This window comes from Bombyx mori, chromosome 13 (assembly GCF_030269925.1).
Source record: "Bombyx mori chromosome 13, ASM3026992v2".
Classification (NCBI taxonomy): Eukaryota; Metazoa; Arthropoda; class Insecta; order Lepidoptera; family Bombycidae; genus Bombyx; species Bombyx mori.
In genome coordinates, this window is record NC_085119.1 from 7,573,215 (window position 1) to 7,590,192 (window position 16,978).

General features: G+C 35.4%; 1 protein-coding gene and 1 long non-coding RNA gene across 6 annotated transcripts in view; both read right to left on the reverse strand.

Moving 5' to 3' along the window:
* Positions 1-16,978, reverse strand: part of LOC134199970 (uncharacterized) — a 111,080-nt gene that overhangs the window by 54,251 nt on the left and 39,851 nt on the right. The gene's annotated exons all lie outside the window — the stretch shown is intronic.
* Positions 5,938-14,767, reverse strand: LOC101745384 (97 kDa heat shock protein). Of its 5 annotated transcripts, none has more exons than XM_062671764.1 (16): positions 14,658-14,767; positions 14,425-14,566; positions 13,271-13,511; positions 12,814-12,955; positions 12,585-12,721; positions 12,190-12,344; positions 11,622-11,824; positions 11,376-11,494; positions 10,735-10,881; positions 10,039-10,156; positions 9,706-9,965; positions 9,022-9,153; positions 8,343-8,552; positions 8,081-8,223; positions 7,737-7,905; positions 5,938-7,418 (listed from the first exon to the last, which is right to left on the reverse strand). In XM_062671764.1, the coding sequence occupies exons 2-16, from the start codon at positions 14,538-14,540 to the stop codon at positions 7,266-7,268; spliced, it is 2,445 nt and encodes an 814-aa protein (XP_062527748.1). In that variant the 5' UTR covers positions 14,541-14,566; positions 14,658-14,767; the 3' UTR covers positions 5,938-7,265. The 5 variants fall into 5 exon arrangements, with proteins under 5 accessions (XP_062527748.1, XP_012547208.1, XP_004927888.1 ...); XM_012691754.4 differs by having other exon boundaries at positions 9,628-9,965; positions 14,658-14,748; XM_004927831.4 differs by having other exon boundaries at positions 14,425-14,751.

Here is a 16,978-nt window from a genome sequence, read left to right on the forward strand (position 1 = left end):
GGTTCAAGCACTAAATAACGTTTATAAATCTTAATCGTCTTCTATTATTATCAAATAAATAAAAGAGAGCAAAGTTTCTAGCACTAAAATAATTACCACCACAGGAAGCTAATTTGAAACGCGATTTTTTATAAGTTAGCAGCTATTATCATGCATATTCAGAGTTGTTTTGTGAACTTTCAACATTCTACTATTAAACTATAAAAAATGGAAGATTTTGCAACGAATATAAAACTTATATTGAGCGTTGAAAGATTTTCCCGGTTTTTTCCCGATTCGCCTCTCAATCCCTAATCGCCCCATTTTACCGGTATATAATCTATGCACATTAAGTGTATTATCTATGCTAGGACTTTTTGGCGGGAACGCAAGCTGTGAAGTTGTGTGATTTGTTTTATTTTGTCTATTTAGTGTTTCTTCAGGATTAAATGTGTAATAACGGTGGTTTATTAACGTTTAATATCTGTGAAAGTGCACAAATGTGGGAAAATGAAACAAAGCCACTGGAAGTAACTTCTCGGGATCCTCCAAAAAGTCCATTAAAAAAATCTCAATAAATGACCACCATTTTACTGAGATTATATTAATTCACCCCATATCATCTCATCTCAAGTCATTTAATTTCATCCCAGTTGATTAATGTCTCAAATTAATCATCTTCATTTCATTTCACTCCATATTATCATTTTTCATAAAAAAAATCGGATGTAGTCCTAAGAAAATACTAATGGAATGGTTTCATTTTTCAATTATCGCAATTATCGTTGCTATAAACAGTTGACACCACATTCACTTTTCACTGAACTTCATACTTGACGAAAACATGTAAATGTATTATTGTATAGCAGCTGTCCACGCGGATGCATCGCACACTCAAGTAGGAGAGAGACTGATGTCGAACGCTGCCAAACGCGAAGGCTGATTGTGCCTCTTGGTCGCTCGTTCCGTGCTCTCGCTTGCACTTCAAGCCTTAAATGGAACGCCTTAGAGCGAGGTAACGCCGCATGAGTCATGTTTTTTCGTGCATGCAGCTGGCTCCATCTAATTATATATAAGACGTTGTCACGTCAATAAGATTATAAAATAAAATAAGACATGACTTAAAGGTCTTAGTTACCAAGTCATAAAATCCCTTAAAAAATTATTTAAGCTATGCACCAAACTGCAAAAATAAAAAATATAATCGTGTGTGTGACACTAGAAGATTGCACAAAGTGGGAATGAGTTGCTAGCTCCGGGAATTTCAATATTGTAAAATTGTTAAATTACTTATTGTAATATGAATATTTAAAAAAAAAAAAATATTTAAAATAAAAATAAAAATCTAATATTAAAAAAAAAAAAAACATGCCCGCTGAGTTTCTTGCCAATTCTTCTCAGGACGGAAGCTAATTCTTGTGAATTGGCGGTAATTCTTTTGACGTTCAATAAGTATGTACTTTCATTTATGTTGAATAAAACTTTTTTGATTTGATTTGATTTGATTTGATTTGACACTGTGTGTGATAGTGAAGGTCTGTCCGAACATCTCAAATATTAAGTATATTATCTATGGAACACTTCGTATTGACTACTAACAAAACGAATACATCTTGTCTGAAAGTAACTGATCTTATCTGCTGTACACAAAGGGAGGTCGCAGATAAAAACAATTATTGTTGAGGGTTTTTTGCCTATTTAGCCACATTTGCCACATTGCCTATTTACAAACAAAATAATTAGGTTTATTCTCAAATATCTGCAAAAGCTTCTCAACTACTCAATAGCGTTAGAAGGACGTGTGAATTATTTGGCTTTGCTGATGGTTTCGTGGGTGGGGGTATTTAACAAGGAGTGTTCGAGCTTTACTGTTGTATAAATAGTACCAAAAGATCAGCCGAGGTATATCACCATACCATTCTTGAGAAGGTAGGTAGCTAAGTCTAGCATATGCTATAAGATCTGTTTAATTTCCCTATGGAGAAAGAGCGTGTTTTAATCATTAACTGGATATAACACTTAAAGTTTGTTCTGTATTAAGATAAATGGAGAGCCTTTTGTTAATTTAATTAAGAGCTATTACATTCATGTATAATTTCACACACTCCAGTAATAAAGGTTCAGATTTTAATAGAAAAAAATCGATGTTTTCTTTTAACTATTTTTATGGAAAGACTAGCTATTTCAGGACGAGGTATATCTAGTACTAAGTATTTTGGTCATAGGTACCCTTCGCAGTAAAGTGACACTGCTCAGTGCGAGTTTTTTAACGTTCTCGACAGCGTAAAAGTTAACCCGTATGCAGTTTGAATAGCGCCCCTAGCGGCAAACGTACGCAAACGTTCCAATTCATCGCACAACGGTCTTCTTTTTTAGGCTCGAATATATTAAGTGTATAATCTATGTTTTTAGGGCTATGGGTATGGGTGGACGAGCTCACGGCCTACCTGATGTTAAGTGGTTACCGGAGCCCATAAACAACTACAACGTAAATGCCACCTTGAGATAATAGTTCTAAGGTTTCCTTTTTTTTAGTACAACGGCTGTCCCACCCTTCAAACCGAAACGCATTACTGCTTCAGGGCCAAAAAAGGCTCTGCTGTTGACGACAATTAAAAAAAACTATGTAATTCTTCCGCCAATGTATTGGATCAAAATAATTTACAATTAATAAAACATTAAATGTTAGGATCAACTTCATCCATAAAGTCCCTTGGGTCTTTTCTCAAAGATGCATGATGCGCTTCTTCGACATATTTGTAGATACATGTTCCGATTATTGCAGCTGTCGAATAATTTTGTCAACGTTAATGTATGGTCGTGAAGACATAACTTCGCTTCGAACTTTTTTATGACATAAGCGCTCCGGAATCATATAATTTATAATTTAGTTCAAGTTATGATATTTAGTAAAAAATAAATTAGTTTGGAAAAATCTTAGTAACAGAAAAGCGAGTACTAACGTGGTAACCAGTACGCAATTGTTGCTAGCATTCTTGTCACAAAATTGGGGATTCCTTTTGTAATTGCACCAGCATAGGCTTTTTGTTCATGTGGAGACATTTTATAATAAACAATTCCTCTAATGAAACCCAATTCACCGAAATGTTTTCCCATTCTGAATTTTCTTTAATTAAATTCAAAACTACTTTCTCTTTGATTAGTTTCGCTCTGTCTTTCTTTTGAATGGACTTTGACAAATATCTATACCCATAAATTACGTGCCTATAAAAAAAAGGATCCTAATAATCCGACTAAAACTCTTTTCGAGATAAATAATATAAGCATGATATGGGCACCGAAGAAATAAAGAGCAACATTGTCGGGAAATTGTATGAATTGTAGTGTACCGAAAATAAAGTATCATTCATAGATAATACACTTAATATCATTGATAAATAATTTTCAAAAGATGATGGTCACCACCCTCATCAGTGAGGAAACGACGCGAGTAAGAGGAGGAGATTAACTATTCTGTCAAATACCGGAAAAATATCAATAATACACAAAATGTTAGTTTTAAACCTAAATTTATTTTATCACTTTCAAACTGTGCTCCTTCAGAAAAGATTTTTTTATTGCTCTTTTAGGCATACGAGCATACGGCCCACCTGATGGTGAGTGGTTACCGTCGCTCGTGGACATCAGCAATGCCAGGAGCAGAGCCAACCCACTGCCTACAGCTTAATACTCTCCACAAGCCTCGTTTGAAGAGCACGAATACACTTACGCCAACGAATAAACCAACAATATATAAATAAATAAAACGCTTTTTCCGGAATTGAACTCAGTTCCCACTGCGAATTCTCCTTTGTGTCTTCTACCGAATGAAAACGGCAGCCACGAAGCCGTAATTTGATTTTAAGAAAAAGAAAGAAAACCGCTGGAGCAATAACTGGTGAATAAAGTGGTTGTTCGATGGTGTATGTTAAGTTTTTGCTCAAAACTTCGTTTACAATGATGGCCTTGTGCGAAGGAGCATTATCGTGGGGCAAAATTCAATAATCTTGTTTCCACAAATCTAGCCTTTTTAGTCGAATTTGGTTTCTTAAGCGCCGCATAACGCCTAGATACTATTCTTTATGTATCGTTTGATCTTCCGGCAAAAATTCCCAGTACACAACACCGCGCTAGTCAAAGCAAACAGACACATGACTGACTTTTGATCGGTTATGGCGTGGTTTTTTCGGTTTCGATTCAGTTAGAAGGCACTACTTCGAAGTTTGAGGAATAGTTTACCATAACTCCAACTTGTAAGCCTACGTCTATCGTCGTTACCAGTAACTACAGCACTTGAAGGTGCTTAAGTGCTGGTGTTCCTCCGTACTGAAGTTGTTTTTGTGTGACTTTATCATGGCCCGGTGATTTCCCCTTCTTCATAAGCTTCAGTGCATGTTTAATCTCATATAGATTTATTTCCGGCAGATCTTCCGTCCTGTGTCTTCTTAACAGGGGCACGTGGGTCTTGCTGGGCTACTGTGGGTCCAGGGGTTACGGAGCTACAGAATTGACCGTAGAACTTCTCCACAACTTGGATTATTTCATCTTGATCTGATGTCACCACATTCCCGTCCGTAGTAAGCTTGCGTATTTGCGGACTGCCGCGTTTAAGTTGTTTTCGAAAAACTTTTGGCCCTCTATGGTAATAAATATGTATCTCCGTGTAATTTTTATTTGTTATTACCAACCCGTAGAAGAAGGTCTTATTGCTTGAGATACAGGCTTCCAAAATAGATTTCTATCTGTTATGTGAGTCGACTAGTATCAAAGCCGGCAATGTGACTTTTGGACAATTATTGGTAAATCAGAAAAACGAATTATTGACTTTGTATTCCATTGGCAGTCACAAAACTCTTCTGAACGACATCTTAGATAAATAACAGGTTAAGTATTAACCTTTATTTAATGCAGGTTTTGAACCGTATTCTTTGAAGGAGACGATTATATTCAAATCAATCTGTATTGACATATCAATAACATTTTTTTGTCCAAATGCACAGATTGCCACCTTTGATAATAGACGACTCATGTATGACAATTTGAATATATGCAGGTTTTGAATTTGAATATTGATTTGAATAAGCCGATAAGTCAGATTTGACATAGAGTGCAGAGCGCCGAAATACCGACTATTTGCGTAGTTTGCTTCGAGCAACAATAGTAACGATCGAAGGTAGTTTGATCATAGGTAGTATCGTAGCGCGTGCATGTATGTTTTAAAAAAGTTATTAATGTTTAAACCATATAAAATTATTTCGCTGTGAATTTAGCATTGATTTTAGTAATTTTTTTGTAGGTATGTACTTCTTAATCCTTTAGCCATGCAAAATGTGAAAATAGGCCCAGAACATAATGTTTATTAATACTTTTCTCGGAACCGATTGGTAGTCTAATAGTTGACAGACTTCATCCAGTGGTCAGTAGGCGTTTTCTTTTCAAAACGCCTTTATGGAGGGGATGAGCTTACAGTCCACCTTGTGTTAAATGGTTCCCGGAGCTCGTAGATGTCAATAACGTAAATGCCGACCCACCTTGAAACACGACTTTTAAGTCTCAATTTTACAGTACAACAGTTGCCCCGCCGCAGTACTCTGGGTAATGGTACCCAGTGCGGGCTCACAAGACGCCTCTACCATTAGTAATTACGCAAATTAAATATTTTTGCGGATTTGACTTTTACACTATGCCCTTCATCGCGAAGTCATTTTATCGACATGTGTTAGCAGTGCCTACCTACTACTTCATTACTATTTCATTAGAAAACCGGTACGGTTTACCGGACACGAGTACAGACAGCTTCGTACGTCTTATTCTTTTGTCAAAGTCGATCTCAATTTAATAATGTTGTATTTAACATACTTTTCGTCTAATAAACAGATTAGTGAAGGTCGATTTACCTATATACGAATCTTAAATTGTTTCTGTCCGGTGTGGTTACTATCTGTTGATAAATTAAAGTTTCATACAATGGTTGAACCATTTATTTGCACAACATAGGCCAAATTAACAAAATTGAAATTATTAAGTTTGTATGTGTTGCGAAATTACAGTATTAAGAATTGTCAATAGGTCATAAGTAAAGGATACTACATACTTTAATAACAATTACAAAGGAATATTGATTCTCACATATGTTCATACTTTTAATTAGGTATCTGGAATGTTTTAGACGAGTTCGGCTAAAACCTAAACAAATTAAAATTATGAGTTACTTGAACTATTTATTTCCTGAGGGCTGTAAAGAAGTTGAAGCTAAAGTTCTAATTCAGAACATTCAACAAATTTTGCATTTCAAAATTTCTAATCGCGTTAATTTGGTTTAGTGAGAATCAAATAGTTTTTTGTCTGTTAAATAATATTATTGAAATGTTCGACATGAACCTCCAGTAAACTTTTATTAATTATTAAATAATATTTCAGTTGTGTTTTATTTTATTGTTGTCATTCAATCCTTATGGAGTTCATATTTTATTGGATCACAGTTAATCAAGCTATGTAAACCCCTAATGGCTATATTATTATGCTGTATTAGTTAACAATCGAAAGCAGGCAGATGGCATTTATTGAGACAGTTGTTAGCCTTTCAAGAGTTTTCTTTCAAAATATTGAATCAGTAAATTTATATCATATTTCGATTCTTTCAACTAATTCATTTACTATAAAGTATAGGGCGTAAGCGCCAGCAAAATTATTGTTATGTTTACAAAGAAAATGATTAATTTACTTCCATTACTTTTTTGAAACTTTTCACTATCATAACTATACTATAGACAATTACCTATTGTTATTTACTAAACACTCAAGAATGTGCTATATTTTAAGAATATAACTAGTGACATTTTGCTGACTAAATTCAATTGTAGCATTGGAACAATTGAAATGTAATCATGAAATGCATTTGTGTAATGCCTGTTAATTTATGTTAATACTATGAACTCGCTGTATAAATCAAGCGAGAGAAAAACTCAACTCATTTTGAATACTAAGTATTGATACTTTAACTATCGCAATGTAAATACAAAAAAATCGAGCCCTTATCACATGAGATAAATAAATACATAAAATTTATCTGCAATAATTTAGTACAGCTTTCAAATATTACTAAGATTGCTCAAAACTTGGCGCTCTTTTCTATCACAAAACTAAAGAATAACGAAATAGTTATTATAGAAGGTAAATATATAATTATGAGCCATTACACATTATAAATTGTATCAAGTGCACGATACGAATGATGAGGAAGGCGGGTGTTATTGTTTAGTGTTGTGAGTTTTCTAAAGATGCGTTTATTCAACATCCATTTGCTCTTGAGATTGAGTCGAAGGCGCATCCTTGTTACCATCAGCCTGTCCGTCTCCCGCAGTCTGATTGGAAGGAGGTGGTGTTTTCTCTTTTGGTTTAACTTTATTCAAAATTGGATGCACGAGGTTCTCAAAATTCTAAAAACATAAATATAAATAGGATAGTTTTAATTAAGCTTGTGGTGGATCGAAACATTTCGAGATTAAACTTGAATGCAGCATCAGTGTCGTGTTTAGTCCACAAAGTGTAGAGTGGTATCAGCCGAAAAGCAATCGTACTTTCTTGTTAGAGAACCAGAAGTCTGTGGAATTAGAATCCGTTGGAAGACATGGAACTTCTATTTTGACTCTTGGTTTAATTTTAGTGTTTACGTTTCTGATAACCTCTTAACATCGGGTGGACCATTAGCTTATGCCCTGCCTATCTAGAACAACAGAAATAATGAATGGAGTTACCTGACGTTCTTGACGGATTTGATGAGTAGTGTGCGATGGTTGCTGATGACGTGGCGTGTGTGCTAACGCTTGCCTTGCAGTCTCGAGCCAAGTTAGGGCATTTTTAGATGCGTCTATCACTTTCTGAACCTCTGTTTCCGCCAAGTGTGAAAATTTAGCGTCACCAGCTCTGTAATTAATTTGTTGGTGTTTTAATGTTAATGTAATATTACGTTTCCATTTTATTTTTCTCATTGTGAAAAAATAACATGCCATGCATAGACAATTCATTAAGTTTAGTTGTTGTTTGTCTTATCCATTTCAAATTATAACCTAAAATAAATTATTAAATGTATTTAACTAACTTGTATAAATCAACAGCTTTGTTGGTGAGTTGGATGGATAAAGCAAACTCATCTAAAGCCCCAGGACGTAGCTCAAACTCAAGACGCCTTTGTTTGATCGGCTCGCCTTCAGTTTTCAACTCGCTCAGCTTATCACTGTACACCTGTCAAAATTGATGATCAATTAAACAATATTCATAATTGAATTAATAAAAAATCAACATTTATATAATTCTATTAATTTAAAATACAAGAAAAAAGAACCAGAATTTAAAGCACAAACCTGTCTATTTTGGTCTTCACCTTCATCATAGAGCCATTGTTCAACAGAATCAAGATGATTGACAAGCTTATTACGTTGATCTTCTGCAACAAAATCATGCAGGGTTTCGCCTTCAGACAGTTTCCCTCGCAATTCGTAAACATATTCTTCAAGAGCATTACGAGCATCTGCTCTTTCTTTCTCTTGCCGATCTTGAGCTTGCATTTTGCCCTGTAAATTGAATCAAATGGAAATCAAAACTGATCTGTATTATGACCAGATTTGGTTCTCTTCTTTTTTGTTCATCGCACTGCAATGCAATATCCCTCAGACACAGCCCACTGAGTTTCTCGCCGGATCTTCTCAGTGGGTCGCGTTTCCGATCCGGTGGTAGATTCTGCGAAGCACGGCTCTTACTAGGGTTCGTGTTAGCAACGTCGTCAGGTTTGAGCCCCGTGAGCTCACCTACTAGTTAAGGTGCCGCTGGAATAGCCTCTCAAGGCTATCTCTCAAGTTTAGGTAGGAAAATAAAAAAAATACAATGTAGCTGTAGAACAAAGTATACCATAAGTATAATGTTTGTATACTGTACAAAGCATAGAGAACCCAAATATCTCCTTATGCCTAGGACACCAGGTGTGTTATCCATTTAGGCCATGATGTCTTTTGAAATAATATCATTTCGTAAAATTTAATTTACCTCTTGTTCAACATATCCATTTAGTTCATGCACTGATAGACCATGTGTTTGTGCTTCAATGGGCAGCTCCACAGTTTTCACAAGAACCTTCTTTGACTTATCCTTGGATTTATCCTTTTTATCATCACTCTCCTGAAAATGAGAACAAGCTGTTCATATCTTATTGTAAAAAGATTTCCCCACCACCACCACTGCTTGGACTGCGCCAAAACTTGATAAAATATAATTCTAGAATATTGAAAACTTTACACACCTTCCAAGCGATGTGGTGACCCATTTGCACCTCTTACAAAATTCACCAGAACATGTAATTCAATGAGGCAATGCAAACTTGATAAAAAGAAATGTAACTATACCACCCTTCATAAAATATACGTGGACACAGAGACAAACTGTGAATTATCAAAACAAAAGACAGCTACTGATACAGGCAATAAATTTAAGCCTTTTGAATTCGTGCAAATGGGGCCTCGACTTGAGGATGGGGAAGTCAGTTTGTGGTGTTTGCTGTCTGTTATGTGTTTATATTATTTACAACACCATTATAAGTACTCATAATCAAACAGCAAATACCACAAAGCTAGACTAGTCACCGGCTACACATACCCCGCTGAACCACTGTCCTACTCTCTGTGTCCACGATTGTTTTTGTTGCGGCTCTCCCTTCATTTCCTCATCTCTCACCTCTTGGTTGTTCTCAGGACCATTCTGTTGTTGCTGGTCTTGATTTCCTCCATTCGTTTCCATAGGTGTATCCTGATTTTGAGCATTCTCATTACTATTTTCCATTTCTATGTTCTCATTCTGTGTAGTGTCCTGCTTCTTTTCAACAAGTGAAGCCGAAGCGACTGTTATGATGCCATGAATGTTCACCCTCACTTTCAATTTCACTTTTTGCGATTCCCCTTCAGGTGTGGGCTGGACATCTTTGATTTGCCACTGGCCTAAAATCCAACAATGATTTGATAATGATTGGATCTTGTAGGAAACGAATACGAATTTTACTGTTTTACATACCAATAAATGTGTCCGGATAAGGTACTTGATCAGAATAATAGGCACTGACAGAAAATGGCTCTTTCCTGTAGAATGTTAACATTTTTGAAAATGGTGCAGCGTGAAAAGCAGGGAATACCTGTAATAAAAGTGCATTAATTTTTTTTCAATTCTATATCGAAACATAAACCAATTTGCCCAATTGATTTGGGGCAGAACCTAAATGGTGAGAAATTTATTAAAGAAATAGTTTAAATATCATATACACTTGTGGAATTAATTTGAATGAAAAAAGTGTTTATATTGTATTTTTGTCACAATTAAATTTATTATGGTTGTTTGTAAGTTATATATTTGAAACGGTGGAAACACCACTGATCAATCGAACCGATAATGACAAAGTTAATAAAATAGATTTTTTTATTACAAAGTAAAATTGCAAATTCCAGTAACTTTTATGTAGGTACTTTATATTTTTTTCTGGATTTTTAGAGATTTTGGCTTGGACTTAATCAGTACTTTAGAGTGAAAGTTTATTTTAAATGTCATTCTCTTCATGTCTCTCATATTCATGTCTATCTTTTTAAATATGGATATAAACTTCTCCAGTCTTTCAAAATATGCAAGAACCAAAATGTTCTGAAAAATACTGTTAATAAACATAAGTTCGTCTGCCAGTCAGCCATAAAGAGTAAAGTAAGATACGTTAAGACAAACCTCCATATCACCGTCCTCGTTTCTGGCGGCGTCCCAGGCGAGGCGCACGGCGTAGGGCTGCACGTCGGTGATGCTGAACTCACGCACGCGTACGGCCGGGCTCAGCATGGCGCACTGTAGCGCGCATCCGCGAGCCACCGCCTCGTCCTATCTCACCATAATCATACTTATTTTAATTGTCGTGCTCACTCAAAAATTGTTAATAGTTGTGCTTTTTTTTTTCAGTCCACGCTCGTGGACTACTTACTGCTGGACATAGGCCTCCTCCAAGGTTCGCCACAATAACCGGTCTTGTGTAGCCTACATCCAGCATAACATTTTTATTATTTGGCCTAAATTTTTTTAGTAGTTTCGATGTAGTATTTATAAATAGTTTAGAGATTATACACAATTCGTGTCTATATGTGCAGAATTCATTAATATAATTCTATTTTATTATATCATTTATTTATATAATATAATTATAATCTTATAATAATTTTACTACATTATTTATTATTATAGGTACATATTATTTAGATAAAAGTACTAGCCTTAACAATTACCATTAATTCTCAGGAATGAACATGAAATCTGACTCAGAATATTTTTTGTTAGGTATGAAAAATAGAGAAGCAGAAAGCAGATATCAGACACTTCACCTGATTCAAGGTTGTGGAAGCATGCTTGCCAAACGCTTGTTCAATCAAACTCTTAACTGCAGGGATTCTGGTGGATCCACCAACAATTTCAACAGAGTGGATGTCTTCAGACCTTAGTTCTGAAATTAAAATTAGTAGTAAAGTGTGCGATTGATTGTTGTAGTAGATTCATGTAATCAGAAGGATTGAGAAGAAACTCAACTCAAGCATTAATGATTTTGCTGAAAGTTTTAAAACAACACTTACTTGCATTATGTAGAATAGCTCTTAAGGTTCTTTCAACGCGGTTAAATGTTTCAGCACATATTTGTTCCATCTGAGAACGCTGCATATCTCCAGATACATCTCGTTCTTCCATAAAGCACTCAATGTTAAGTGGTAAACGAGTACTGTTAGCAGACATTTGTTTTTTCAATTTCTCAACTTCTTGCAGAAGACGAAGATAAGCCCTGGACAGATTTAGATAAAAAATATTTATATTATTATTATTTTAAACTAAACTCTTTATGACCAAGAGAGCTGTGAGCTCTATATTAATACACATTAACAAAAAATTAAAAGTAAGCAATGCATGCAAAGTAAGTCTGACGATTTTTTTTTTGTGTGCAAATGGGTCTGAATATTAGACTAGTTATATTCTCGTACTGCCATCGGACCATGGATACAAGTGCAAATTAAAAAAAAACTGGAGATCTTGAAATTTGAGAATTCAAACATTATATTCTAGACAGATTCATTCAAGTATTCATTCTAGACAGATAGTTACAGGTCACACACAGTAATAAAAAGCATGTTAGTAAGATTATCAATTTACCTTTGATTTTTTCTGGCGTCTAATTTATATCTTGTCACAAAATCTTGAGTGAAGTAATCAGCTAAAGCCATGTCAATGTCTCGTCCACCGCACTGAGCATCGGTTGCAGTAGCGAGAATACGCAGCTTACCCTTATTGAAAGCACAAGCTGAAACCTGGGAAATTATTAAAATTTGCTTTAAGGTTTAAAATTTATATAAAATATAATCTAAAAGTGTTGGTTGCTCCAAAAACCAAAATCACCAGTCATCATTGCTCATAAGAATAATAATAAAATTATTCCCAACAAGGAGGCTGAATAGATTTCAATTTGAAGTTTGACTATGTGTATATTTACACATTTATGTTATTGTTTTTTTTTTGTGCTAATTGTATTATGTATATCAAATATTTACCTGTAAAGAACTGTGACCAAAGTCGACAAAGACAACATTTCGTGGTTTCTCTTCAGCACCAGGAAGATCTTGTTTATAAATTCCATAAGTTAAAGCTGTCGCAGTTGTCTCGTTCATGAGGCGCAATACATTAAGACCTGATATGACAAAAAAAACATGCAGGTCATAAGTATATAAATAAATAAATATAAAGTCCATTTTGAATACTTCTTCATAAAAAAGTACTAACCAGCAATACCAGCGGCATTCAAAAGAGCATTTCTTTCAGCATTCGTGAAATAGCTGGGAACAGATATCACACAGTCGTTGATTTGAGTCTGTAAAGCTGTTGCTGCAACATCTTTTAGTTTTGTCAACAACATGGCTGTTATCTGTAAAGAAAACTAATATTAGTAACACTTAAATAATGGTGAATTAAGAGAGAAAAACATTATCAGTGTCCATATGGACGTGTACGGGTCTGATCTCAAGCTCTCTCGTTTCAATTATTTCTTCATTTCCAGAAACTACAAAGTGTTCCACCAGCCTTTTCCAGAAGAGTCTTTAATTCATAAATCTATCAATTGTTGTATTGTTTTATGGTATGTTTTGTATATCTCATAATAATTTAGTACTTTTGTCATTTTGGGTAATAAATACAAGTGACAGCTCAAAACAGATTATCAAACTCCATAGAATATACATACCTGCTCAGGGGTAAAGACATTGTCTTCATTGAGGTAGTTGACTCTTATTCCAATACCGCCATCAGACCTCTGTTCAACCTTGAAAGGGAAATGTTTTAATTCTTTTTGAACAAGAGGGTCTGAAAATTTTCTTCCCAGAAGTCGTTTGAAACCAAATACAGTATTCTTCATATTGGTCACCATTTGGTTCTTGGCTGCCACACCCAATATTCGATTCTTTTGTGAAAAAGCAACACATGATCTAAAAATAAATTAACTTTTACATTACATACACAATAAAATTTTTTTCAAGATTAACTTCCTAGTTGTTTCTGGGAAATAACAAGAAGAGAATAAAATCTAAATTAATTAAAGCTCTAAAAAATATTTATTATCACAGACAAGAATCAATTAATGTGAACTTTTTTTTAAATAAATGAAGCTTAACCAATTTCTTTTTTTTCAATTTAGGTCAAATATTTTAGTTACAATGTTTTACGGCTACTTTTTTCATAGACATCAGCAATAATACTAGTACAGGTTCAGCCAACCAACGGCCAGGCAGGGTTCTTTTCAAAGCTCATTTAATAAATGACAAAATAGAGAAATCAGAAAGAAACTAAATATAGAAATTAAAGACAATTAAGGAAACAAAATAAAATGAGGACACCACCACTACTGTGCATGTCAACAGTAAGCACTTGTGGACACTACAGTGTTACTGAAATATTGATTGATTACTCAAATTACTAGTGCGGTGTTTGACCCTGACCTGTATTAGATTCTATATTTTATATGTGTTATAATGATAGATATATAATTTATATTAGTGTTTAAGTGGTATATGGTTCACATTGGTGAAAATGGAAGCATCCTTTATTTCATAAACTTTATTCCTGAATAGATCAGACCTGGGGCCTGAAATTTTAAAATCTATGTTTCTTTGGATTTGCACTAATGATATGTGATAAATAATCATTTTTCATTACTTAAAAATGATGAAGAGAGCAGTATTTAAAAAAGGTATTATGAAAAAAAAAAGCACGTAATGAAATGTCGAAATAGGGTCTATTGTATGACATGCAATAAATCAACTTTCCGAAAAACCCTTCAAAAATACATTTTTATGATTTGGTTAGAGCATGTTTAATATATTTAATGAATATAATACATACGGTGTCCCTCGAAGACTGTAATCATTGGCTATTGTCTCTATCCCACCTGCTTTAGCCACAGCAATATAGCAGGATTCATTACCAAAATCAATTCCAATGACGGACATAGCAGCCATTGTGATAGACAAATTTTCTTATTTCACTGAAAAAATACTCAATTACAAGTATTTGCTCATAAATTGAGTTATTTCAAAAACAAGTTGCTGAGGTTGACAATTGCTTGATATAACTACCTATCGTTAAATTGTTCACAAAAACGTCGAACGCCGGTTTGTCACCGCATTGCACTTCGTCGATCTTACACGAATTTTCTAGAAGTTGAAATGGAAATCGATATTATTTTACGAAATCGATTTAAAAAATATGTCGATTGTCAATAATTATGATTCTTAAATTACTTAATTATTATTTATTATTATAATCTATATTTATTCAAAATCTTATTTATTATCTTCTTCTTCTTTCTTCCTATTTGTACACTCTTGACAGAGTGGTCGTGGTCATGCATCAGTTGGATACGACCTGCTCATGACTCTCGTGGGAAATTAGTGCAGTGGTTTCCCGTTGCCTTCTGCACTAGCATTTTAGGGGGTATTTGATCCCCAAGGTTTCTGACGCCTCTTCCGTACTTCCTTATTTATTATACATTATTTAAAAAAAAGAAGTTAAAGGTACAATTTATAAAAAACACTATATAAAAATAGATTGCCGCTGAAGGCGGTGTCTACGACACAAGCCACCAGTGGTTAGGATTCTAGAATTAAAACCTCCTCACAATACGCGCAGTATCGAGGGTAATTGACTTCTGTATCAGGTCCCTAGCCCAGCTGGGTTTTTTCCCGGGCCGCTGACCGAGCCTCCTACGAGGTCTCTGCGCCTAAGAAGGTGCGTGTGGTATGTGGGATTTGACCATTTGCCATTTGGTCAAGTCCCACATACAGGATCACATCCCACAGGAGCAGACCGCGGGCCCAAGGACGGTTTAGGACCCTACCGCACTAAACTTTAGTATTTATTTATATTGTTGTATATATTCTATAGCTGTGCAAACTCAAAAGTCTATCAATTAGTAATTATGGCCCAGTACTTTGTAAAGTGCCGACAGCCACACCACTACGATGACCATCGATATTTGCTAAGATCAATGGGAAAATAAGATTTTGAACTTATCGAACTTCACCTCAAAGACAAACTTCCTGCTCCTATGACAGCTAGTTCCAATTTTGTCTGGCAAGATGGATAGGCTTCACTGAAGTATGAAACCTGTCTATGATAGGATTGTAATAATTATGAGTATCACCTTAGATCACAAACAACGTGTTTCATTTAATAAATTACGCTAAAGCCTGGAGTAAAGTTTGCCAGTACCGAGCTCTGTTGCGCACTGCGTATGAGAAATGTTGTGTTAGACTATAGTGTCTAATACATAGGCCGCAACCAGATTAATCAACAGAGATGAGGGCCCTCTAATGATTTGACGCCCCCAAAACAGAATGGTACCAAGTCTCATGGCTTTTTTCCCCAAAAACTATATTAAATTTATACATTTCAAAGTTTCAGGAATCGAAAAAATCGAGGTCAATAATATCGCTTTACAAATTGATATCGGTGGTTTGGGCTTTTATTGATGTGAAAGCAATACATACGAGATAATATGTAATATCAAAGAGTAATCAGTTAGCTTGTACTTTTTTCTTACAAGCTGGTAGCTTTTAGAGGCTATGCCAACGTAACCCAACGAGTAGGTGAGCTTAAGGGGCTCTAACCTGTGCACATTGCTAACAATAGCCCTAGCAAGAGCAGTGCTTCGCAGAATCTACCACCAGATCGGAAACGCGACCCACTGAGGAGATCCGGCGAGAAACTCAGTGCGCTGTGTCTGCTAATTTACTCGCCGAACCCTACAAGCGACGGGTTCAACGAGAACGGTGGCTGGTGCTTGAGATACCTAAAAGCACCGTTAGTGGCTCGGGAGGATCCGAAATGACGTGTTTAAGGCCACGTCGACTGTTTACCATTTGATCACCGGTTACCGGTGGCCAAAACAAGAGAGTTTTCGTGTCGTGCCACCATCTCAAAGTGACGCACTGATGCCGACTGAAACTTACTGATGGAGTCAAGCTCCAGATCGTCGTGGAGACCCACGTTCTTCATGAACCACGGTCCTTCGACGGCTATCTTGTGAAAACAGGATTGAATGATTTGAAGGGGTTTTAAATTAGTGCGGGCTGCGTGTGCGAGCACTAGACTTGCATAGTTCATAACCAGGCGTATGCAAGTTTTGTTGAGTGTCACCTTATTGCGAAGGGACAATTTACTTCGCTTACAAATCATCGAACGGAGCGTTCTAGTATGAACGTGGCTCGGTTGCGTACCGTTTTTATACAGACAGACCAACCTAAGATCATCATCTATCGAGTTTGTGGTTGATAAAGTGATAATGTAATTATATACATTTTTCTGGGTGTGTCAATTAATTTAACAACAAATTAAACATCTGAACCCAAGATAGTTTTCAGCAAAATTCTACATTCTATCCAGAACATAAAAAACT

What these genes read in the sequence shown, in the direction of transcription:
- LOC101745384 (XM_062671763.1), bottom strand. Translation starts at nt 14,540, where the DNA reads ATGGCTGCTATGTCCGTCATTGGAATTGATTTTGGTAATGAATCCTGC. An exon ending in GAATGCCGCTGGTATTGCTG is followed by an intron (nt 12,722 to 12,813) that starts GTTAGTACTTTT and finishes TTGTCATATCAG; the next exon opens with GTCTTAATGTATTGCGCCTC. An exon ending in TAGGACAGTGGTTCAGCGGG is followed by an intron (nt 9,154 to 9,627) that starts GTATGTGTAGCC and finishes TCTCATTTTCAG; the next exon opens with GAGAGTGATGATAAAAAGGA.